Here is a 26032-nt window from a genome sequence, read left to right as displayed (position 1 = left end):
AAACAGGAAATGACAAAGAATATGAACACGCGAAAGCACAAAATCCATTACTATGACAGGAGTGAGCCAGGCCAGTAGAGGTTAATCTGCGATGTTAGCGGATGGCACCACCACCCCCTGTTCCTGCAACTGCAGTGTCTGCTCCGTACTCGAGATACGGAACTCCACACTTGGCACAGTCAGTTGATTATTGACATGACTGTCCCACTTGAGACATGGTTGGCAGCTGATTTACATGTAAGCACATTACGCTCACCCATGGGTAGTCAATTTATCAGAAAGTCCCTTGTGTAAAGTGAGTTTGAAATACAGCTTGATGGCAAAATATTATTTTATATCCCAACCTGCTGCACTGTTATTAACTTCAGATTTTGAGATACTGGCAGTCTTCAAGAAATTATTCATTCTCTTTACTGCCAGCAACCAAACATTCCACCTGTTTACACCACAGAATAGTTTTGTACAATCGATTGGAAGTATTAGGTTTCCTTGAATGGTTTAAGATATATTTACCCTTTTTCATTGCTATAACTGTGCAAATTCTGCTACACTAAAAATATAGGAGATTTTGAATTGCTCAAAATGCCCACATTATGAAATATTGAGGGTGAATTCTGAGGAAATGTATAACGCAGACTGAGGACAAATAAGTGGTCTGGAGAACAGAGTTCCAGGGTACAAACAAACACAGTAGAGGAAGGAAATAAAGTATTACCTTGACTATAGCAAATGTTGAAAGTGACCACCATTCTTCTCTTGGCATTTTTGGGCCCTGGTCAGCAAGTTGCTGAAGGCGGGCTGAAGCTTGACTGCTGGAATTGTTGCAGTCCCATCTGAAATGTTCTTTTGGCACTTCTTGAAGACTAGGTGGGTTGTTGCAATATACCTGACACCTGAGGGCTCCCCAACGAAAGTAATCACTCACTGATACATCATGTGACCTGGGTGGCAAGCTAGAGCCGCAACCAGGCTGACCTCTGCTAACGACTCCGGTAGGCTGAAGATTGTGTAAATGTGCTCCAAGGTTTGTGTTAATGCTGCAACAACCGGTTTCAAAATGTTGGCACCAAAGTCAGTGTCTGACAAAAGATGGGACCAGTAATGCGACATGCAGACACTGCACAGCAAACCCCAAACATGTGATCTTGCAGTGGTTAGTTATGCAGATTCTCTGCTGCCCAGAACCTGTGATTCTGAGGGTTGACATAACCACTCAGGTGAGATCGTGCTACATCAGACATAAAGAACAGATCTGTGTCCAAGCCATTCATTGTTATCTCAGTGAACAGCCATTCACAAAAGTGGAGATGCTGAGGAGAATCTGGTTTTAGTGCATGAACAACAGACACGGTAGGGATGCATGTGCTGGCCCAGCAGATTATTTGTCCACGTGATCGAAGTGATATGCTGGTATCTTGCAACAGGTATCTGTTTGATTTGGTAGGACTCTGAAGCATTTTCTTGCGAACTGCAGCCACATTTTGCTGTGTGCAGGCAATTTTTTTGGATGTTTCTTGACTTGTTCAGAACATATCTTGCCTGATGCCATTTTTGGACTAAGTGTTGCGCCGCACTATTTGCTGACACTTTGCCGATATTAAACTTTTTAGCAAACCACTGACCGCACCATTTCCACAACGAACACCACCTTGCTCCACTGTGAGTACCATTGTCCCTTTTGCACTGCTCCACTCACACTGACATAGCCTGCACTACGCTCCCAACTGGCATGGATCACGCGGCAGGCGTACATGTGGTGTGCGCGTCGTGGAGTGTGGTTATATGCATACATTCACACCCCTTTGTATCGACGGTTCTGGGCCCTTTTATTTGCCGCACCATGTATATTACTGGACATTTGCTTCTTTTTGCTTATTCATTAAAAATTGTAACATGTTATTTGTTTTTTGATTGGGATTGATTAGTAAAAAGAACTGAGAGGCTCAGATTTAAAATTAATAAGACAAGAGGTTAAATTTGCTTATCCACCATGTGTAAGTAAGCAACAACGAGTAGTGTGTTTTTGTAGTACATGACAGGTTTCTTCTACACAGAGAAACTGAAGGAGTTCCATCAACAGCATTACGTGAGATTTCACTCTTGAAAGGACTCAAGCACCAGAATGTCGTTTCTCTTTTGGATGTGGTGGTTTCGGAAGCGAAACTTTACCTCGTGTTCGAGTTCCTACAGCAGGATCTCAAGAAATTTCTTGACAACATCACTGACCCACTTCCGTTGGATCTTGTTAAGGTACGTGTAAAGAAAATTGTAATTTAGACGAGAGATGATTCTTACTTGTAATTGATTTCTTTGTAAAACAAATTGTTAGTGCGGTCTGCAGTTTAAAGATGTCTTTTATACAGCCCTCCATGCTTAGCTACACTGTCAAGCCTCTCATCGCTGTATAACTAGTGCAATATCCATCCATTTGAGTCTTCTTATTGTAGTTGAGCTTTGTTCTCCCGTTAAAATTGTACCCTCAACACTGCCTTCCATCTCTAATTTAACTAATCTGTGATTCCCGAGGATGTTTCGGATCAACAGATCCCATTATCGGTTACTAAACCAATCTTCGGCATTCTTGTGCAGAACTGTATTTCTTTTTTTCACCCATGTTCCACTTTCATGTATTCCTACTTTCCCGGCAAATACTTTTAGAAAAGATGCTCCTGTGTTTGCTAGTCTGTATTTTATATCTTCCTTCATTCTGCCACCGCAAGTTATTTTTCTGCACACAACTACTTTCTGCATATGGTTTTTCACTCTCATTCCCTCAGCATCACCTGACTTTAATTTTAGCACCATTCATTACCCCATATAAAACTACAATAAATGTTTAAAAGTAGCAGTAAGTTAATTTTCTTATACTGGAAATGTTTCAAGCCACACCTAAATGTAAGTAATGTAATTTTGCATAATAGAAGTGTACCAAAACATTTCACAATGAAATCTGCAATGTTAATGTACTATGAGAAATATGTGTTCAAATCAAAACATAATCAAAGTTAAATTCATGCTTAAAACAAGTAATTACAAATAGAAAATTAACAGACAATTTAGAACAACTAATGCCAGTTGTCAAAAAAGCTGAAATTGTAGCCCCCTTTAAACCCATGTTAAAGATATGGCCAGTAGGCCTTGCTGGCAAAAAGTATATTTTGTGACAGTCTTTTTGTTGTGCCTATCTGTGACTCGGCATCTCTGCTATATGATGAGTAAGAACTATCCTATGCAGAATATTGTTACATTCCACCACCACATGCTCCAATCTGGTCACAAACATCACCCATCCCATCAAAAGCAGGGCTATTTGTGAAACCAGGCATGTGATCTACAAGCTAAGCTGCAACCACTGTGCTGCATTCTATGTGGGCATGACAACCAACAAACTGTCTTGTCTACATGAATGGCCTCCGACAAACTGTGGCCAAGAAACAACTGGACCGTGCTGTTGTTGTTGCTGTATTTTTGTAGTTGTCTTCCAAAGGTTTGGTAAATAATCTTTGGAACTGGTATTGTGACAGCTTTCTTTGGAGTTGATTGTATCTTGCTGATAATTCTCTGTTGATTTGCCTGATAATTTAGATTAACATTCTAGTATTTTTTGAGGTTGGTGGCACTTTCTTCTGCTTTTTGTTGCAATTTTGCCCATGCATTAAGTCTTGCATCGATCTCAACAGCTGTAAGTCTACTGGGCATACAACAATATTATGAAAAGGAGGTGCTGAGTCGCAGATAGGCACAACAAAAAGACTGTCACAAAATAAGCTTTTGCCAACAAGGCCCTTGTCAAAAGTAGACCTACCTCCCCCCCCCCCCCCCCACACACACACACACACACACACACACACACTAAAGCTCATGCGACCACTGTCTCTGGCAGCTGAAGCCAGACTACCAGCAGCAGCAGCAGTGCCTGCTGGAAGAGGCAATTGGGTGGGAGTAAGGAGGAGGCTGGGTTGGGGACCAGTGAAGTACTGCAGGTGAGCGTGCAGGGATGAGGTGGCTCAAACACAGCGTTCTTAATTTCAGTGACTGCTGCACAGCCTATGCTATGTGGATGCTTCCCACCACCAGCTTTGCTGAATTGTGCAGGTGGGAACTCTCCCTGTAATATATCCTACGTTCTCGTAACCCTCCTGGCCTCGGCCTTAGTTAGTCGTCGTTCTAGCCTGTCTAGCCCCTTCCCTGTTCCCATCCAACACTACACGGCCCTCTATTCCACCAATGCACCCAGTCTTTTTACTTCTCTCCTTTTCCACTACCCTCTCTGCCCCACCCTCCGCCTAACCTCTCGACTGTACCTAGCTACACTACCCTCTCTCCACCTTATCCCCGCACGCTCCCCAGCAGCACTTCACTGTTCCCCACCCCACCCCTATACTGTTCCCCCAGCTGCCTTGTTACCCCCACCCAGTTGCCTCTCCCATCGTGCTCTGCTGCTGCTGCTCAGTCTGGTTTCAGCTGCCAGAGACAGTGGTCACCCGCACTTTTGTGTGTGTGTGTGTGTGTGTGTGTGTGTGTGTGTGTGTGAGAGAGAGAGAGAGGGGGGGGGGCTCTATTTTTGACAAAGGCCTTGTTGACCGAAAACTTATTTTGTGACAGTCTTTTTGTTGTGTCTATCTGTGACTCGGCATCTCGTTTTCATAATATTGTTGTATGCCCAGTAGACTTACAGGTGTTATGAGATTGATGCAGCAAGACTGTATGCATGGGCAAAATTGCAACAAAAAGCAGAAGAAAGTGCCGCCAACCTCAAAATATAAGAGAAAGTTAATCCAAATTATCAGGCAAATCAATAGAGAATTATCAGCAAGAAAGCCGTCACAATACCAGTTCCAAAGGCTACTTACCAAATCTTTGGAAGACTACAAAAATGCAGTGCCCTATGTTAATACTGAAAGATAAGCAGGAGTAATGGCTCAAGTAATGACAGAAATGCTGAAATCTTGTCACAAGCAATGAGTAAGCTGTTGAGCCGTGAAGAATCCCAGAAACTTAAAAAAAAAAAAAAAAAAAAAAAAAAACAATATAAATGCCCTAATGAAGACCAAACTTGAATTCTCCCCCCCAACCCACCCGACCCCCTGCATGCCCCTCTTCCCCAACACCCCAAGAGGTGAGAGGCGCACTGAAGTTTTTTGTAGTTGGTAGAGCAGGAAATAACCTGCCTTAAAGCACTAGCATTGTAATCAATCCAAGCATACATACAACAACAGTAGAAACGGTAAACAATTTGTAAAAAATATCGTGTACTGGTTTTCTGCAGATGGTCTCACTTACCATTTTTAAGGTACACGACATATACACTTTTTGCACATCTGGGGGTACTACAGCCAACGATAAGTGAAACACATGGTGAGAAAATAAGGTGGAATTTAAACTGGGAAAAGTACATTTTGGAACTATTAACACAACTTAGTTCAGCTTCATTTGCACTTGCGAGTATCAATGCAAAACTTGGGTATAAGCAAATCAGTTGACATATTTTGCATATTTTCATTCAATAATGTCATGTGGGACAATGTTCTGAGGTAACTCATCTTTGACTCTGCATTGGTGAGAAACATGTCGTAAGAATAATATGTGGTGCTGATCCACGGTAATCTTGTAGACGTCTGCAATCCAGAAATTTATATTGGTATGTGACCCCTGGACTGCACATGCTGGATTTTCTGCAGATTGTGTATGGTATTGTGTAACGCCAACCAGAGTTATAGTTGGGTTCAGTTCGGGACTTCAGGCAGACTAGTCTATTTCAGTAACTTCCTTACTTGGCGCATTACATAATTCTGCAAAAAGTGTCAGTATCATTGTGCACTCAGAAATTTCTAATGTACGATAAGGTGACTATATCCTAACCGCAAAAAAACACAGCCATGCCATAACGCCAGCACTACCTCTGTATTTCACTGTTGGCACTACACATGTTGGCACGTAACATTCTCCGACCATTTGTCAAACCCAAGCCTAAATCCTTCCATCAAGTTACCACAGGGCATAAAGTGAATCATCACTCCAAATCACTCATTTCCAGTTCTCTGCTAACCAGTGGTGTTACTCTTTGTCACTTAAAGTGTCATTTAGCATTGGCCCAGAAATGTATGGCTTAGAAGAACTGTGTATCCATTGTACCTCATTCTGTGCAAAGTCATTGTGCCAGCTGGAATGCTCGTAACAGTTCGGAACTCATGAGTGGTTCCTTTTGCCGATTTTGTGCTTTTTTCTCCCCCCCTCCTCCGCCGGCCATCCTGAACAATACTCGATGGCCTCTGACAGTACGTAAGATCTGCCAGGTCTCGGTTTTGCTGTGATTGTTCCTTCAAGTTTCCATTTCACATTTGGAAAGCTTCAGAAGGATTGAAATGTCCCCGATGGATTAGTTACTCAGGTGACATCCAGTCACTATACTCAGTTCATCATAAGAATAAATCTGATGTAAACATTACACCATGTAGTCTTCTGCATTTGCTTGAATCTCGTTGGGTTTCGTTTCACGTGGAGCAGAAGCCAAGTTGTGACCAGTACAGTCAAGTACGATCATTAGGATACAATTTATGCAGTGTTACACGCACATAGACAAAGCGAGAATGTGTGGGACAACAGTTCTACCGGCGCATTAGTCTTGCACTGCACTGGCCAACCAGTGGTCCAAATAACCTTCAATGATGTGAGCAGTTGCAGTTCAGACGTAAAAAGAGATGGCAAAAAACAATATGGCTTCGTATGTCATTTAATTTTTAAAGAGAGTGAAATAATATTCGGCAAAAATCAAACACTGCTGTGCACTTAGGTGACCGGATGGAAAGCATAAAATTCTCTCGTTAAGTCACTTAAGATATTAGTTAAGTCAGTCATCTGGTAATCTCTTACCTCTTTTCTTACCTGAATCCGAGAAATACATTTCAGTTCGCAAACTGCTATCTGCTATGTTGATAATGAGTGGATCAACAACAGAATCCATGAAGCCACCCAGGCACTGCATTTTCTCCTCTTCTTTTATGACTTGCCATTCTGTAGCCCACCAGCATTCGGCAGTGATATGAAAAAGCTGTGTGCGTTAATTCCGGTATGTCTGACAGCTTAACGGTCTTGTTCTTTCTCAGGCCAAATTCCGCAACTTGCCTCTGGATCAGTTCCGTTAGGTTTGTATTGTAATGGTAGTGTGGCAAATGTAAAAGTGCAGCATTTGTATGACGTGCTTGATACTGTGATTTTAAACAACCTTTATTAACAATATTTCATAAAATATAGATAATTGAGAATTTATATTTGAAATGAAAACAGGAATTTCACATGCAGTATGTAATTAAAAACAAGATATGCATTATTCATAAAAAATGATGATTAATTTTACAATTACGAGATGTAGGTAGAAAGTTTGGAAGGTAGGAGACGAGATACTGGCAGAAGTAAAGCTGTGAGTACCGGGCATGAGTCATGCTTCGGTAGCTCAGATGGTAGAGCACTTGCCCGCGAAAGGCAAAGGTCCCGAGTTCGAGTCTCGGTCGGGCACACAGTTTTAATCTGCCAGGAAGTTTCACGAGATGTAGGTGTTTCAAATTGAAAAAAAAATTGACACATTGAGGCTTCAACCAGTGAACCCTAAAATGCCACAAGCTACTATGCTACCACTTCCACTATATCTCGAATGTGCAGTTGTGAACAACTGTATCTAACACAATCCATAGAAAAACTTCAAAGCCGATTATCTGTATATTTATGACATACCTTAAGATCAACCTATTTCTCTGCACCTTTTAACTGTGTTCCATACGCATTTCATTACGGAACAGTAAGCAGCCTCAGACATTTTCATATTGCCGTATTAACAGCGCGACAAGCAGTGCAGATGCTGTGACTGTGCACGATTTTTGAAATAAAAATGCATAGCTAAAGCACTATTAAGAAAAATGTTGATGGCTCGTAATACCCCTCCCCCAACCTCCGATCACTTAGTATAGAACCTACACAAGCGGCAGAAAGTGGACATGTGCTGTAGGCTGCTGTGCAACACTCTCACTACACACTCTGTCATTGCTAACCTCAGGACGTCACTCTGCATTGCACTGCAGCCACGTTTACGTGGCTGCCATCATCGTTGCTCCTGCCAAGTGTGAATTTCAAAGTGTAATTCGGTTTCTGCAAGCAGAAGGGAATAGTGCAGCAGAAATTCATCGGTGAATGAGCTGAGTGCACGGTGATATCTTCATGACTGACAGTGAGTTGTGCTGAAAGTTTAAAGATGGCCGAAATGACATGCTTGATGAAGGGGCCAAGGACGCAAGTCTATCGTTACAGCTGACCTTGTTGAAAGAGTTGACAGAACGGTTAAAGAAAATCGTATGTTCACTATAACTGCTTTATCTATGGAAATTCTGAAAGTTTTAGGCTCTATCGCACACTATATCATTACTGAACACTTAGGCTACCAAAAGCTTTGTGCTCGTTGGGTTCCAAAAATATTGATATACGGCCACAAACGTCACCGAATGGTGTCAGCTTTGAATTTCCTTGGCTGTTATCACAATGAAGGAGAGAACTTTCTGAAATCAGTTGTTACTGGAGACGAAACTTGGATCCAGTACAATCCACCGGAAACAAAACGACAACCACAACAATGGATGCATCCAAATTCACCAAACAAACCTAAACAATCAAACATTCAACAACAGAAGGGTTATGGCTACCATGCTTATTGTGAAACTGTATGTTTGCGGAGAGCTATTCAAAACAACAAAAGAGGAATGCTGACTTCAGAAATCATGGTGCTCCATGACCACGCTCGTCCACACACTGCTGGCACAACCCAACAGCTCCTTGACAAATTCAATGGGACATTTTCGATCATCCGCTGTACACTCCTGACCTGGCACCCAGTGACTTTCACCTTTCCCCTGAACTGAAGACATGGCTAGGAGGGTGGCACTTTCAAACCATTGAAGATTTTCAAAACAACATCAATGCTCATTTGCCATAATTGGCGGCAACATTTTTTGAAGAGCTTATCCACAGGTACGATAAATGTCTCAATCTTTTTGGTGATTATGTTGAAAAGTAACCATAAGTGTACAAAACTTTTGGTAATAAAATAATTGTTTTCTATGAACTTGTCTTTTATTAGTAGCCTATCGGAGGTTGGTTTGTTTTTTGTTAAGGCAGCCCTCATACATTTGAAAGTCTTAAAGTTTCATTTAACTTAGTAATAATATATCTAATACATAAGTACAGGGTGTATACAACCCGGGAGATCTGAGACATACCCGGGAATTTTTTCATCCGGGAGAAAACGGGGAAAAAACCAGGAATTGTTTAGAATTCCAGGAATTTTTCATTGTTTTAGTTTTCAGTTTTAACAAAGGATGTTACTGTATCCCGCTACTGCAGAATAACACTGCAGCAACAAAATATGAACGAGAGTATAAAACTTAAATTGCAAAGGAAATGCGCTATATTAAAAAAACACAGTGCTCATACAAGCGTTTGCCAACAGCAAAATGTATCAGAGGGTTTAGGAAGACTATGCAATGCTTCGTGACAACAAATTACCTCCTATGAGCATGACATCACAACTATTTACATTAGATTCAGGCAAGCAGTTACGCATGCGCAGTTGAGTCGCGTATGAGTAGTACCTCCTCCCGCTTCTGGCTGCAGAAATGTCGCTGTTGGTTGTGTAGCAAACCGGGGCATCTGAACCGGGTGGCAATTTCTGTGGTGAGGGAGGCAAATTCGTATTCTTGAGGGGGGAAAAATCTTGTTTCACAAAGCATCTAGCGCACGTCAGTCTATCGATTATTCAAATGATTTTCAAATGCATCCCTGTTGCTTTTTGAACACATTCTAAGTTGATTTCTGAATGAATCATAAGTTGATTTTTGAATGCGTGCGTAGTGTACTTGATGTCCATGCCAGAGGAATCCTCGCCGCATCTAGAAATAAAATTTTCTGCAGACAATAGGGGATGCGGCTACACGAGCTGAGCGGAATAAAGCCAAACGGGGTGAATGCCGTTTGTTTATGTGATTGATTGGGTATGCGAATGATTAGCGTTGTTATAATAAGAAGTCCATAGTTTCAGACTACCAGAGTTGAAATAAAAGACTAACAAGAATAACAGGTAAGAAAGATTACGTATTATCTTCTCGGTGTATCCAAGAAAATGAAATTTTGACAGAAAATTTTTGGCCAGATCGCTACAGTAGAAGGGGCAAGTTGTACATTTCCAGGCTAGCACCATCATCTAGTATTGCCCCAGTTCGAAATGTCGTATATCCGGCGCTGAAGCGGATTCACGCAATTATGGAAGACTACAATATGTTGTTAGTTCCTGATTCTATTTTATTTCCACCTTTCTGACAGTCAAGCATTAATCGTCTTGTAGAACAAAGAAGTTATTTTTGTCGCTTTGCTGAAGAAATTTGCCTTTTATTTATCTTTTCCGCTGAGGCAGCCAGCTTGTTCCAAATGAAGTGTTTAATTCCCCACTATTGGCTAGTTTCAACTGTTCACTGCATTTAAAGTGCATGTTTTCATCTTCTAGCACGTATGGCTTTATGCCATAATAAAGAACCAAACATGAGATGTTACAGAAAATTTACATCTCGAAAACCACACTGAAAAGCTTAATATTAGATCGAAGCCTACTTCGTTGGGAATCTGGACATATGAATGTGCACTTTAACACGAATTATTCATTTCAGTATGGTTCAAGAAATTCCGACACTCTTGGAGTATCGTCTGATGTGTTGTTGCTTTTATGACATAGTGTAAGATCTTTTAATGTATTACACATACAAACATACGGGCTTCCTACGTCATCACAGCTGCACAAGCGCGGGGGCATCTCTTATGTGGCACTCTCTTGCAACTGCTGGAACAAATCTATTGCTAACAGATCTCGGGGAAAGTATTACAAATAGTGGTTTGAACATTGTTATTTTCAAAATAAATTTCCTTTTGCGCATGATGAACTATGTGCGAGAATGTACGATGAATTTCTTAAATCGCAGAGCGTTTGACTCTCATTTAAAAATCAACTCTTTGATGACAAGCCATTTAGAAGAATTTCGAGCCCAGAAGATCAGAGGTTTATGTTGGTATTAAACATTTTACTGGCACATTTGTGTGATGTGTCTTAAAGTGTAAAACACGCAAAAGAAGTCGACGTTATATGTGAAAGCTTAGTTTCTCTTGTAGCGTATTAATCTTCGCGACAAATATTATCTATGAAATGTTTGCTTTTCCTGTAGCAACACTATGTATTTTAATTTAAACCATTAACTTTTCCTGTTTGTGTGTTTTTGCTACTTAACAGTGATGTTGCTATTGGCTGACTACATCACGTCTTATGCTATGAATATCCGCTGTCATCAGCTGGCGAAATCACGTGACATGAGCTGTGACTGGCTTACAAAAGTGCATCGCAATCTCGATTTCAATGCTACGGAAAGTAACATGCAGTTTTTTGTGCAATTCGAATTTATACTTTCGTAATACAAAAATATGCAACGTATTTGTTGCTGCACATCAAAGAACTTTCCAAAACGTGGTTTTTCCCCCTGAGTTTCGTATTCTACTGTGCCGCTGTATAAAACCATAGCCATTTAAATGATTGATAAATTTTACAGTTCCGAGAGAACGTATACTGTCACTTAACACAGAAAAAGTGTGTTTTCGCCCGGGAGAAAGTGTATTTTTAACCGGGATATCCGGGAAAAATCTGGGAATTTTTTTTCCTTGTCCACGTATACACCCTGAAGTAGGACCTACTTCCAAGAGCGTAACACCTCCAGTGTAGGTTTGCTACGGCGTCTGACCAATCATCATGAGTGTGCCTCAGGTTTATTCTTATGATGAACGGAGTATAATTTACATTCAGAGTTACTGAGCTCTCCTCTGCTGTTACTGCTTGTTCACTGAAAATGTAGTACTGCCCACTGGTGGGTTTCTGTCTCGTGACATGCAGCAGTCAGTCCTGCATTACCTAGAGGTTCCCAGATGCTTTCGATGAGAGAGTTCGGTGTCAGTACAGCTATGGAAAATTTGCTTACACTATAAGTGGTGCGAAATGTTTTACAGAGTAAAAAATTGTTACTCCAATGTGTCGTGCTTTAAGTAGATTTTAAAGTGTGATGAAATGCAAAATCTCTGTATTTTAGCAAAATTTATTAAAATTAGTATATTTTGGCAAAATTTATTACTTTTAAGAGCTAAAACACCTTAATGTATGGGCACTGGACTCTTATTGTCTCTAATATATATGCAAAAACAAAGATGAGGTGACTTACGGAACGAAAGCACTGGCAGGTCGATAGACACACAAAATTCAAGCTTTCGCAACAAACAGTTGCCTCATCAGGAAAGAGGGAAGGAGAGGGGAAGACGAAAGGAAGTGGGTTTTATGGGAGAGGGTAAGGAGTCATTCCAATCCCGGGAGCGGAAAGACTTACCTTAGGGGGAAAAAGGACAGGTATACACTCGCACACACGCACATATCCATCCACACATATACAGACACAAGCAGACATATTTAAAGACAAAGAGTTTGGGCAGAGATGTCAGTCGAGGCAGAAGTGTAGAGGCAAAGAAGTTGTTGAAAGACAGGTGAGGTATGAGTGGCGGCAACTTGAAATTAGCGGAGATTGAGGCCTGGCGGATGACGAGAAGAGAGGATATACTGAAGGGCAAGTTCCCATCTCCGGAGTTCGGATAGGTTGGTGTTGGTGGGAAGTATCCAGATAACCCGGACGGTGTAACACTGTGCCAAGATGTGCTGGCTGTGCACCAAGGCATGTTTAGCCACAGGGTGATCCTCATTACCAACAAACACTGTCTGCCTGTGTCCATTCATGCGAATGGACAGTTTGTTGCTGGTCATTCCCACATAGAAAGCTTCACAGTGTAGGCAGGTCAATTGGTAAATCACGTGGGTGCTTTCACACACGTGGCTCTGCCTTTGATCGTGTACACCTTCCGGGTTACAGGATTTCATAGGGATGAACTAAGAGGTTATGAAGGTTAGGTGGACGGCGGAAAGACACTCTTGGTGGAGTGGGGAGGATTTCATGAAGGATGGATCTCATTTCAGGGCAGGATTTGAGGAAGTCGTATCCCTGCTGGAGAGCCACATTCAGAGTCTGGTCCAGTCCCGGAAAGTATCCTGTCACAAGTGGGGCACTTTTGTGGTTCTTCTGTGGGGGATTCTGGGTTTGAGGGGACGAGGAAGTGGCTCTGGTTATTTGCTTCTCTACCAGGTCGGGAGGGTAGTTGCGGGATGCGAAAGCTGTTTTCAGGTTGTTGGTGTAATGGTTCAGGGATTCCGGACTGGAGCAGATTCGTTTGCCACGAAGACCTAGGCTGTAGGGAAGGGACCGTTTGATGTGGAATGGGTGGCAGCTGTCATAATGGAGGTACTGTTGCTTGTTGGTGGGTTTGATGTGGACGGACGTGTGAAGTTGGCCATTGGACAGGTGGAGGTCAACGTCAAGGAAAGTGGCATGGGATTTGGAGTAGGACCAGGTGAATCTGATAGAACCAAAGGAGTTGAGGTTGGTGAGGAAATTCTGGAGTTGTTCTTCACTGTGATGTCATCAATAAATCTGTACCAAACTTTGGGTTGGCAGACTTGGGTAACCAAGAAGGCTTCCTCTAAGCGACCCATGAATAGGTTGGCGTACGAGGGGGCCATCCTGGTACCCATGGCTGTTCCCTTTAATTGTTGGTATGTCTGGCCTTCAAAAGTGAAGAAGTTGTGGGTCAGGATGAAGCTGGCTAAGGTAATGAGGAAAGAGGTTTTAGGTAGGGTGGCAGGTGATCGGCGTGAAAGGAAATGCTCCATCGCAGCGAGGCCCTGGACGTGCGGAATATTTATGTATAAGGACGTGGCATCAATGGTTACAAGGATGGTTTCCGGGGGTAACAGATTGGGTAAGGATTCCAGGCGTTCAAGGAAGTGGTTGGTGTCTTTGATGAAGGATGGGAGACTGCATGTAATGGGTTGAAGGTGTTGATCTATGTAGGCAGAGATACGTTCTGTGGGGGCTTGGTAACCAGCTACAATGGGGCGGCCGGGATGATTGGGTTTGTGGATTTTAGGAAGAAGGTAGGGGTGCGGGGTGTCGGTGGGGTCAAGAGGTTGATGGAGTCAGGTGAAAGGTTTTGCAGGGGGCCTAAGGTTCTGAGGATTCCTTGAAGCTCCGCCTGGACATCGGGAATGGTTCCTGATGAGGCAACAGTTTGTTGCGAAAGCTTGAATTTTGTGTGTATGTTTGTGTTTGTTTGTGTGTCTATCGACCTGCCAGCGCTTTCGTTCGGTAAGTCACCTCATCTTTGTTTTTATATATAATTCTTCCCACGTGGAATGTTTCCTTCTATTATACTAATATATATGCAGTTATATGTGAAATCACCACATACAGATGACACAAGTGAAAATTTAAGAGTGTAAACAAATACTTAAAAAACTACATGTATGCTAGACAACACACATTTTTGCACTCCCAAATTATCAGTGAGTAGATAAAATGAGATTCGTCTCTGCTGTATTATACATAATTGAAAAGTGAATACTAAACAAAGTATGAGGTATTTATACCCGTCAAATATGAGATAAATTAGTAGATCACCGTCTGCAGTTTACAGAATTTTACTAGATAATTTTGAACAGTGTATTTTATACCTTTTTTTCAAGTGAAATTGTAGTAGTGTAGAATTTCTGAATTTGAGACTTATTAATTCTTTTGCTTCTCCTTTATTCACTTCATTCCTTGTCAGTATATAAATACAGCATTCTTGTGTTAAGGACAGAAAATTTTGTTAGGAAAGTAGCTAACACAAGTTGGTCGCTTGAATTTGGGAAAGGCTAATTTTGTCTGCTGTATTCTTTACTGCAACACACACCCCCTGTAATTATTGAAGGAGATTTTCTGAAATAGGAGTAATGCTACAAGTTTTTTATTTATTTTTATGCCAGGTGTGGCATCACTGGAATTGCATACTCTTAATTAAACCTTTACGGTGTAATGTTTAGTTAATTTGTAAAAGTGTGAATAATGAAAAGAAGAGAAAAAACTTTAAGGTAAAAATTTTGTATGCATATGTTGTTTAGAACATGTATATACATATCTAGGTCATTTAAATGCAGACACAAGTTGAAAATTATAAATGCTAAGTTAGAATTTCAACTCCTCTTGGACAGTAGAAGCAATAGTTAAAACAACGAAGTCATGATCTATTCTCTCTCTCTCTCTCTCTCTCTCTCTGTGTGTGTGTGTGTGTGTGTGTGTGTGTGTGTGTGTGTGTGTGTGTGTGCGCGCACCATGCACCAATTTTGGTTTATACTCACCATTCTTGATTAACTGTCTTTAGAAGTTTCACAGTATGTGGCTATTTACACTACCACGTTGTCTGAAGTGAATTTCCATTGATGTGTTTATTGTGATATGATGAAGTTGTGAAAAAAAGTAATGTTTTATTACATGAGTAGCACCTCTTTTTGCAGAGCTATGCCCACCAGCTGCTCAGTGGCCTGGCCTACTGCCACGGCTGCTGTGTTCTTCACAGGGACCTGAAGCCTCAGAACCTGCTGATAGACCAGCATGGCTACATCAAGCTGGCGGACTTTGGACTGGCGCGGGCGTTCGGCATACCTGTGCACACGTACACCCACGAGGTGGTCACCCTGTGGTACCGCGCACCAGAAATTCTGCTGGGCAGCAAGCTCTACACGACAGCTGTCGATGTTTGGAGTCTGGGTTGCATCTTTGCCGAGATGGTGAGATATATCTTTCTTTTGGCAGTTCTAATGAGATGTTTTAGAGAATAATATTAAGTCTCTTGCTTTTCTGTGGGCATTGGTGTGGATTTTTAGTAGACATCAGCATTATTTTGAAAATCGTACACACAGGGCGTATACGCCTGGGAAATCTGGGAAAAAGTAGGGAATTTTTTCATCCAGGAAAATCCTGAGAATGTTTTGGAAGTCTGGGAATTTTTCATTGTCTTAGTTTCCAGTTAAAATGTTGTGCTTTTGACTGGTAAGAACTGATACTCTAACAAAGAATTTTACTTTAGCCCACTACTACATCATTAAAGCATAAACAAAAGAATAACACCAAAATTAAACTTTAATTATAAAGAAAATTTGTCATTTACAATAAAAGAACATGATCTACACACAAGTGTCTGTTGATAGCAAAATATGTCAAAAACTATGCTGTAGTTGTTACACTATTTAAATGGTTGTCTCAAAGTTCAGTTACCATTTTACCCAAATTATAATCTTCATACATTTGCTATCAGTGGCATCAGTAGGCGATTGCTGCATATCTACATTGCGAGCAGCAAACCATTCACTCGGTTACCATCACTTGCATGTTGAGATTGATCATGCAGAATAAATTTTTGAAGTACAAAATTTGGTTGGAACAATGTGATACTGAAACTTTTCCAAAGAAAGTATTGAAAAAAAAAAAGAGTAGGTTCTGTTTTTATCAAAACCTTGAAACGACATTTCTCTTAAGTGAGTGTGACACCAACAATGACTACCACAATTCTCTTATCCTGAGCTGTGCGCTGTGCGCATGCTGTAACAACAGGCAGCAATATCCAAGGCTATTCACCTCTCTCCAAGCCAGGAAACAAATTTCTCTCCTCTGGCTCTTCCAGAGTGTATTGGTATCTGACATATGGCTTGTACACTGTGTGATCGGAGGTATTCAGACATCTTCATGTAATTCTCGTTTAAAAAAACCTTACCAACAGCTGTATATTTTGGGTTATTTTATATATATATATATATAATAACCCAAAATATACAGCTTTTGGTAAAGTTTTTTTAATCGAGAAATATGTACAAGCCAATGTCACCTGGCCATAGTGGACCGATAGAGACCTTTATGTAATGTGAAATTGAACAAAATATGTCGAGAAGCAGGTGTGCCAGTATAAAAGGAGGCGGGAAAGTATCACTTGGTTAGTAGAGGAAAATTAGTACCATCAGAATGGGCCAATCAGGTGAGTTCAGTGACTTTGGATGTGGACTTTGATGTCATGTGAGTAACAAAACTGTCATGGATATTTCAACAGGAGTCAGCTGTTTGGACAGTGATTCTAAAGTGACGAAGTCCAGATAGCACAAGGACTCTGCACAGGGACTTAAAAAGAATGAGATATAACGGTCAGGGAGCTCCTCTTAAGCCACACGCTTCTGAACGCGTACTCCACTCCATTTTGGCCTGATGCAGCAACAGTGGTTCAGTGTTCCAAAAATAGAGAACAGTTTCTGCTGCAGGTGTTTTATTAATAATGATGTGTTTCTCACGATTAGTGCATGTTTAAATTATCTGTAATTAGTAATAACAATCTTGTTACATAATTTTATTCGTGAACCTATGTAGCACTGATCAGTGAGATAGCTAAGCTAAAGATGAGAAGTAAAGTGATACATTTGCCCTAATCAGCGGAAACTGCATAGTCATATTTAAAAGCCATTGATATGATGGTGTTAAAGTGAAAGCCGTAGTCGTCAAATATAAACATAGGAAAGCCTGAAATGGCACATGAAAATCTTTAAGTTAAAAGTGTGAAAATAAAACATTAATGTAAGAAGAAATATGTGTGGGTGCCGGATTAGGAACCAAAAAGGAACTCGCTAAACCATGGCAATATGCAGGGTGAAAAATGGTTAGTTGCCCACAGCCACGAATCACAGTCGTAGGCAAGCAACCCCAAAATCCCCAGACGCATGCTCATTTGGTCGAGGAACCTCGAAAGGGATATGTCAATATGCAGCCCTTCTCAGTCCCCCCTCACAATCCCCGCAACATGAAGACCAGAGCTACAATTTCCCACAGAGAGGCCATTTGGCTACCATCATGCACCCAACTTTGCAAGGATGCTAAGGGATGGATTCAGAAGGTCAATATATTATGCATCTTGCGGGCTTTGGGCTTGCTTCACCATATACATTGTCTAGAGCAGTAGTTGTTTACCATGTGGTTCAGAGCTATGATTGCTATCCTACCTTCGCACCACATATTGCCATGGTTTGATGAGCTCCTTTTTGGTTCGTAATCCTGTGCTCATACAGATTTAATTTATTAATGTTGTAATTTTACACTTTTAAATAGAGGTTTTCACTTGCCAAATCAGGCTTTCCTCCATTTATATTTGACAGTCGCAGCTGTCACTTTAATGCCACCATATCGGTGACTTTTAGTTTAGACTGTTGTGGTCTCTGCTGCTTGAGACAAGTGAATCACTGTATTTCTCACCATTAGTTTAGTTATCTCATTAATTGGTGCTACATAGGCTCGTGAGTACACTGTTATGTAACAAGATTCTAGTTACAGATAACCTAGAGATACTACACGAAACACATAATTAATAACGAAACACTTTCAGCAGAGAATTTTCTAGTTTTGGAACCACACATTTCTATAGTCAATGCTAAGCGGCATTTGAGGTGGTGAAGAGAGCCACTGGACTGTAGAGGACTTGTGATGAATCATACTATACCCTGTGGCGATACTACAGCAGTGTTTAGGTATGCTAATTACCTGAAGAATGTTACCTGTCCTCACGTATATTGTCATTAGTGAAATACGGACGAGATGGTTTTATGGTATGGGAGTGTAACACGTAAGAAAACACTAAATGCGGAAGGATATGAACATATTTTATGGCATTGTGTAGTGTGTAGAGTAAAGGACTTTTCGGAGATTGATTCCTTTGATCAGCAAGAAATTACTTGAAGCAGCATATGTGAAGGGGTGGTTTGTGGTCAAGAACATTACTTAAATAGACTGGCCTCTCCAGTGTCCTGACCTGACCCTTTAGAATGAATTATGATGAAAACATCCCTTAGACTTCAGTAGTATTAGCAGTACCTTTACTGGTTTTGGCTCTTGAGAAAGAATGGGCTGTCATTCCTCCACAGACATAAAACGCATTATTGAAAGTGTTCCCAGCAGAGTTCGAGCCGTTTTACAGGTAAAGGGTGGACACACTCCGCATTAATGTCCACTAGTTGGTGTCCAGATACAGATGGTTTATATTTAATGTAGTGTTAACTGTGAATACCAAAAATTATGGCAGATTTCGACATGTTAAGTTTGACCACTCCCTTGAAAGCTCAATAAAGTTATCAACAAAGTGCAGTGTTTTGAGAAGTTACTCACAGATAAAACCTGAAGCTGAAATACGTAATTTTAAAGACAAAAATGAAAATTTTCAGTTTAATTGCTTGGTAATGCAGGAGATTGTCTGAATTTTTCAGTCACTCTGAATAATGTCTCGTATCCAACACACCCAGAAACTTTTAAATTTAAATGGTTTGGTGTTCGACATTTTTTGTACAAAATTTGCAGTAAACTTAGTTTTTATATTTTCTCCTGTAGCTGTGCAAATATCTCTGTTACTGAAGTACCAGCCATTTCAGTTCTTGACGTAATATTAATTACTGTTAAACATTGATGTTTCTTTCAGACGACAAGGCGAGCAATGTTTCCTGGGGATTCAGAGATTGATCAGCTTTTCAGGATATTTCGCACTTTGGGTACACCGACGGAGGAGGGTTGGCCAGGTGTATCACAGTTGCCCGATTACAAACCTTTGTTTCCACGGTGGGAACCACAAGATCTGCAGGACATCCTACCTAGAATGCCTAATGATGGACTAGAGCTTTTCCTAGTAAGTGCTTTCACTTAATAATTAATGATGTGTAAGCGTTCTATATTAATTTTTCCCAATCTATAAACACACTGTAAAGTCACGCACAGTATCTCACACTTACACTGCATATTTTTGTGATACACAAATGTAAATATAAGAACCACCAACTAAAACATGTCAGCTTCGCAAACACTTAAATCAATATGATGGCTGCTCAGTTTGCTTGTGTTGGTCAGTCACAGCACAAACCCATGATGTTGTGGAAACATCACTGTATTGTTGCACAAACACACAAACGCCTAAGATTGGACGGACGGACACACACACACACACACACACACACACACACACACACACACACACACACACACAAATTGATGATATCTTCACCATGTGGAGTCATGGTGAGACTGACCAGGTAAAATTCCTGAAATCTCTAAATACCTTCTCCCTATTAAATTACACATGGTCCTATTCCGAATCCCATGGCACTTTCCTTAATGTTGATCTCGTCCTCACCGAAGGACAGCTACACCCTTCCATCCACATTAAACCTATCGACAAACAACAGTACTTACATTTTGACAATTGCTATCCTTTCCATGTCAAACATTCTCTCCCATATAGCAAACATAATTGTTCCACTGCAGACTGTTTCAGCAATACACCACCATTCTCACCTCAGCATTCGCTGCACTTAATTACCCCACCAGCCATGCCCTGAAATGAGATTCATTCTATTTGAAATTCCGCCGATCGCATCTAGAATAGCTTTTCGTCACCCTCCCAATCTCCACAATATTTTTGTCAGACCCTGTGCTCCTTCTGCACCCATCTCCCTACCCTCTGGTTCCTACCCCTGTGACTGTCCCTGCTGCAAGATTTGCCCTTCCACCACCTATAGCAGCCCTGTAACTGGCAAAACATTTACTATCCAAGGGAGAGCCACCTGTGAAACGACACGTCGTATACCAACTGTTACGTAAACTCTTCGGCCTTTTACATCTGCGTGACTTACACCAAATTAGCAATTAGGATGAATGGGCATAGGCAGAGGGTGTTTACTGACAACACGCAATATCCAGTTCCAGAGCGTGCTCTACAACACGACAATCAAGACCTCCGTGCGTGTTTCACCACACGCCCCATCTGGATTCTTCTCCCAGGCATTGGTTTCTTTGAACTCCGCAGGTGGGAACTAGTGCTACAACATGTCCTTGGTTCTCACAACCTACCTGTCCTTAATTTACATTAATTTCTTCTGTCTCAGCATTTCCAGACAGTAACTAGTCTTCCTGCCGTTTTCGTTTTCTGCGACTTTCACTGTTTTACCTGTCTTGTTTTTCATTGCCCCCCTCCGCCTCTGTTATGTACAGCGTGCTTAGATTGTCACTCTTATTAACTTATGCATGATGTTTAAGCAGTAATCTCTGTCTTGCATATTACCCTGTCTTCCACCTTAAAGCTTGTGTGTTTTGAAATCTCGTCAGGTGCAGTCCCCAGCAATCAGTCTTTCTTCTCATCCTGTGCGGTAAGTCTCTCCTGACTTGTGGTTGTTTGTGTCTATCCCTTTTCCTAGACCTTTCCAGTCCTTTTCCTTCCCTCTTCTTCTTTCCCCTTCAACCCTTCTGCCTGGAGGAGGAGCCACATACTCAATAAGCTTGCCTAATTACAACCTTTTACGAGTGTTTTCTGCCGCCACTTGGTGAGTAGATTTTTTATCAATCCTGTTGTTTATATAAAAAAAAAGTTTTGAGTGCAGCAACCCTGGGATACCACGTTTCGTGATTCTGTTCATTAACTAATAGACCTCCCATTATCAATAGGAAACAGATTGCCTCCTGCAGGTAAATACCATTCTCATTCAACATTATTCCTTATTGTGTTGGCTATGAAAGGAGTTATGGCCATGCTAGTACTTAGTGATATGCTCTTAACATCCCACATTTACTTACAGTATGTGGCTGCTGAGCCAAACAGTTCTTTTCAGACTCATGTGGTGAGCAAGAAATGCTGTGAATGGAAATGAAAAATATGTCAGTTTGAGTAGCAGTGTGATGATGTAGGCCTTGATTTAAACAAAGATTCATATGGAATATTAGACATTTATTATATATAAAAACATACATATGAAATAATTCTCCAGTAATTGATAAACTAAACCTAAGCTACATTTTGTTTCAGATCAAAAATACATTAACTTATTCCACAAGATCCCTATTGTCAGGTAATATTATTATCTAGCTCACCAGACACGATATTCTTTGTACATTGATGAAAGTTCGTAGCCTTTTGACCTAAAATACACTTTTTGTTGTCCATTACAACATGTAATTCTTTCAGAGTGTCTTCCTGTAGCATTTATCTGAATCCATAGCTGCAATGGGGGGGGGGGGGGGGGGGGGGGGGGGGGGGAGATACGTAACTATCGCGTACATCAGGTCAAAGTATTAAACAGTGAAAAATCCAGGGTGGAATGTAACAAAATAATGAAAAGGATAATTGCTACTCGCCAAATAGTGGAGATGCTGAATCACAGAAAGGCACAACAAAAAAGACTATTGGAAATTGGAAAGTTAGCTTTCGGTCAAGAAGGCCTTTGTCAAAAATAGACAACATACACACATACTCACGGAAACACCACTCACACACACAACCACAGTTTCTGGCAGTTGTTTCACTCAATAGTAGTAGTAATTGCTCAAAATACTCAACTGGAAAGTGAATGAAAAATAAAGAAATCCAAGACAGGAAAGGAAGAAAATGTGCAGTGAGAAGATGAAAGTAGTTTGGCACCTGAGAAAATATCACCTCAACTAGATGTTTCACATGATTTTCTAGGGAAAAATGTGTTTTATGATGGAGGATGGTGGTGGTTGAGCCTATGAATTGATATACACAACCTAAAACTTTTTCCGGCTTCTTCAATGAGGACTTGTAATGCATAAAACTGAACATTACCCATCAAAAGCATTTACTGCTCATAAACCGAAGCTGTATGTAAAAAAGATGCCTTGATCCTCATCAGGCAATCCAAAATATAAAGTAGAGGGAATTAACATCAGAATGAAAAGCATATCACCAACATAATTCACTTAAAGCCTAGGGCGACAGTATGCCATAATGAGACTTCCTTCCATGCAGCATTGTAGGTATTATCCTTTCCCTTGTTGTAAGATATGACAAATTCAAAATTTATGGGAATTGCAGCTTAATAACAGATGAAAGAATTGAATGCAGTTGACAGGATGCAGTAGTGATCAGTAAAGTTTAGCAAGTCACCTTCCTCATAGACACCACTTAGCTCAATGCACACTATTTGCAAACCTATCACAAAAGGGAAAGAGCCAGTTTCAGTGATTTGGCAGAGGAAGTAAAAACCATGAATAAACAAGTTGGCCACTTCTTATAGGGCACAGTTGTGATTCGAAAAGAAAAGGCACAGTTGTGATTCGAAAAGAAAAGGCTACAGGACTTAAGAATGCATTGTTCACATCTATTAGCAACAGTGAAAGGCAGATGTGCTGAATGTCTCTAGAATAGTTTGAAGGGCTAGTTGAGAACATAATAAACATACTGATAACATGTTAAATCATTGTTAACTTGTTGACTGCTGTGGGTGAGTTGACTCAGCACACTCACCACTCACTAGGTGAGGAGAACTTGTTTCAATTCGGCTCCTGGGTATTCTTCGAATGCTATTGACGTTTTTTTATGTCCTGTTTGTGCTGATCCCTCACTAAGGCAGGCAAGTTATTTCCACATCACAGTTAACAAAACAAAATTAAGTTCAGAGTGTTTATCATACAACACACCTGCCTCTTTGCGTGCTATCATTTGCAGAAAAACTCGGTTCGATGTGTTGAACTGTTTATGAAATGTGACGATTGTTATGACCACATCTCTCATGCCCGTCCACTGGGTATAAAAATTGGTATCTCGAGAACAAAATGAGATATTCTTATGATCTCAATTTTGAATAATATTTTGGTACCTGATGTATATTTCATACACATCAATGTTTGTGCTAAAATTAACCATAGGCATAGTTTATACAATGCTTTTTTTACCTCTGCAAAATCTTTAAAATTTTGCTGTGCATTATTTACTTTGATGCCGAACAGTGACTATGACAGATAAGGAAAGAAATTTTCCTTCATCAAGCAAAGCTACCAGACCATACAGTGTGCAAAAACAAATTTTTTTCACCGAGAACTTTTCTTGAAATCAGATAAGTATTTCTATAGCCGGAACACCATCTCTCAGCAAGGATAGCACTATTTGGTGAGCAATACAGCAAAGACAAAGCTTCACTCAGCATGGAACGCAGGGAGCGCATGTGTAGCAGCAAAAGGTTAATATTGTGTAAAGATGTGATTCTGAGGTGTGTGTGGTATGAGAAGTGCACTGTCTGTGAGCCTGGCCAGGGGCGTGGGTGTAGTTGTGTGACAGCAGAGGCACCAAAGTGGTGAGTGTCTGGGCCTCTCAGCAGAGCAGTCATGCAGCTACAGATGTGCCTTTGGGTCGAAACAGGGAGACTCCGTTGGTTGCTCAGTCGTTTTCCCTGGTCATGTCCTCGAGGACTTTACTGTCTTTGACATGGAATTATGTGCAATCTTGGGTGCACTGTAGCAGATGAGATTCTTGGGTGCACTGTAGCAGATGAGATCTGCTTTGAGGGCTAAATTCCTTGTCTGTTCAGATTTTATGAGTAACCTTCATTCTCTACAACACTTGTACTAAGCGGATAAAGTAGTCCAGAATATCAAGGATGCTCAGCCCCAAGTACAGGCGTTGTGAAAGGAGATGTGTTTTAGTGATACAATCCACTGGAAGTGACATACAATAAGCTGCATGTAGTAAAGCCCACTACCCAGTCATGGCATATCTCCTTTCAGCCATCTGGCTTCTCGCTCCAGTGAGAGGCCCCTGCAATGTGTGGCGATTGTTGCATAAAAATCACTGTGCGCCACATTTTACTAGACTTTGTTTTATTTTCGGACCAGAGGGCAGTGGCAGATTTGCCAGCAGATCTGCCCTCAGTGACACTGAAACACATGTGACTAAGAGTTTTTTAATGTTTTGTGATCTGTCTGATTTGTTCCAAAAATTTTAGGGAGACGTTATTGTTAATGTTAGCAGGTTTACTGGCTCACCCATGGTCAGCCAGATACATATCCCTGTGCCATGGTTTTAACCCCTCTGTTGTATTATTTCTGTTTTCATCCCATGTTTAGTACCTTTCACTGTATCTCCGGTGTTTTGTGGCTTGTGATATTGAGTGATTGTGTGGGTCAATACAAATAAGGTAGGAGTGAGTGAGTGTGCCAATGTTTTTTAGCACTTTTCACCATATTCTTTTCTTTTAACATTTCTAAGGTTGCTGATAATCTCCTCACCGTTGCTCGACCATAGGCCTACACCCCAACAACAACAACAACAACAACAACAACAACAGTAACAATTTTCTGTTTCCCCAACATGTTTGCCAAATAATACTGTAACTCATTAGTATTCAGACAGTCACAGATTGTAATTGTTAACACATTTTTTGTTCACAGAAACTGGTGACTTACGATCCTCGGAAGAGGATATCTGCTCGACAGGCTCTGCAGCACCCATATTTCAGAGGAGTGCATCTCGTTATTCCACCAGAAGTCAAGGTGAAGAGTAAAGGCTGATGTGTGAAACACAGTGTCAGTGCAAACATGTGAAGTCTGAGGAGTCAGTATTTTTTGCCTCTGTGATTGTTGTGCAGTGGAACACTTGTGGCACTTAAATTTCTTTTGGAGTGATCTGTTGTGTGCAAGGACATACGTGAATCAAGATTTTTTTGTTTATATTTTGAAATGTTTGAGATATTAATATATTATGTAATTTTAAATAAATGTTTATTAACTACTCATTTCATTAAGCTTTCACTTATTCCCAAAGAATGAGTTTTCAGTAATTGTGGAATTGGTTTGTCACATTTAAACGATTTTTGAACGTTCTATTTAGTACTGCATGCACACAACTATTCATAAAATTCTTTCTTAATGTCCTCCAAAATTATACAAATTGTTCAATTTTTGTTAAAGAATTTCAAATGCTACACTGTTTAAAAAATGAACTCTACAGTTTACTTTGGCTATCTTTGGTAGCTGTTATTGAAATTGACTGCTGTATTAAAAAGTCACGAAGTTTTGATAATGTTAATTTCAAAGTTAACAACAATGCAAGCTTTGCATTGTTTAATTTCAGAATTAGGTATTTCCCTCTATCTCTGTCAATTATCAAGTTTGCAAAGTTAGACTGAATGGTTCAATTTAGAAGAGAGAGACGAGTTGTGTACTAGTGCATATTTAGGTAGTATTAC

The 26032-nt window shown here is 40.7% G+C and overlaps 1 protein-coding gene across 1 annotated transcript in view; it reads left to right on the top strand.

The window, feature by feature from the left end:
* The window catches only part of LOC124718865 (cyclin-dependent kinase 2-like), a 44114-nt gene extending 18535 nt beyond the window's left edge, over positions 1-25579 (top strand). Inside the window, exons 2-5 of the mRNA XM_047244499.1 lie at positions 2055-2250; positions 15503-15775; positions 19489-19692; positions 25236-25579. Coding sequence (XP_047100455.1) covers positions 2055-2250; positions 15503-15775; positions 19489-19692; positions 25236-25355 — 793 coding nt within the window. The 3' untranslated portion in view covers positions 25356-25579. The remainder of the gene's footprint in view (positions 1-2054; positions 2251-15502; positions 15776-19488; positions 19693-25235) is intronic.
* Positions 25580-26032: the final 453 nt, after the last annotated feature.

Source organism: Schistocerca piceifrons, chromosome 10 (assembly GCF_021461385.2).
Source record: "Schistocerca piceifrons isolate TAMUIC-IGC-003096 chromosome 10, iqSchPice1.1, whole genome shotgun sequence".
In the NCBI taxonomy this organism is placed as follows: Eukaryota; Metazoa; Arthropoda; class Insecta; order Orthoptera; family Acrididae; genus Schistocerca; species Schistocerca piceifrons.
The sequence above is the reverse complement of the archived record's forward strand: the minus strand, read 5'-3'. Positions and strand labels throughout refer to the sequence as shown.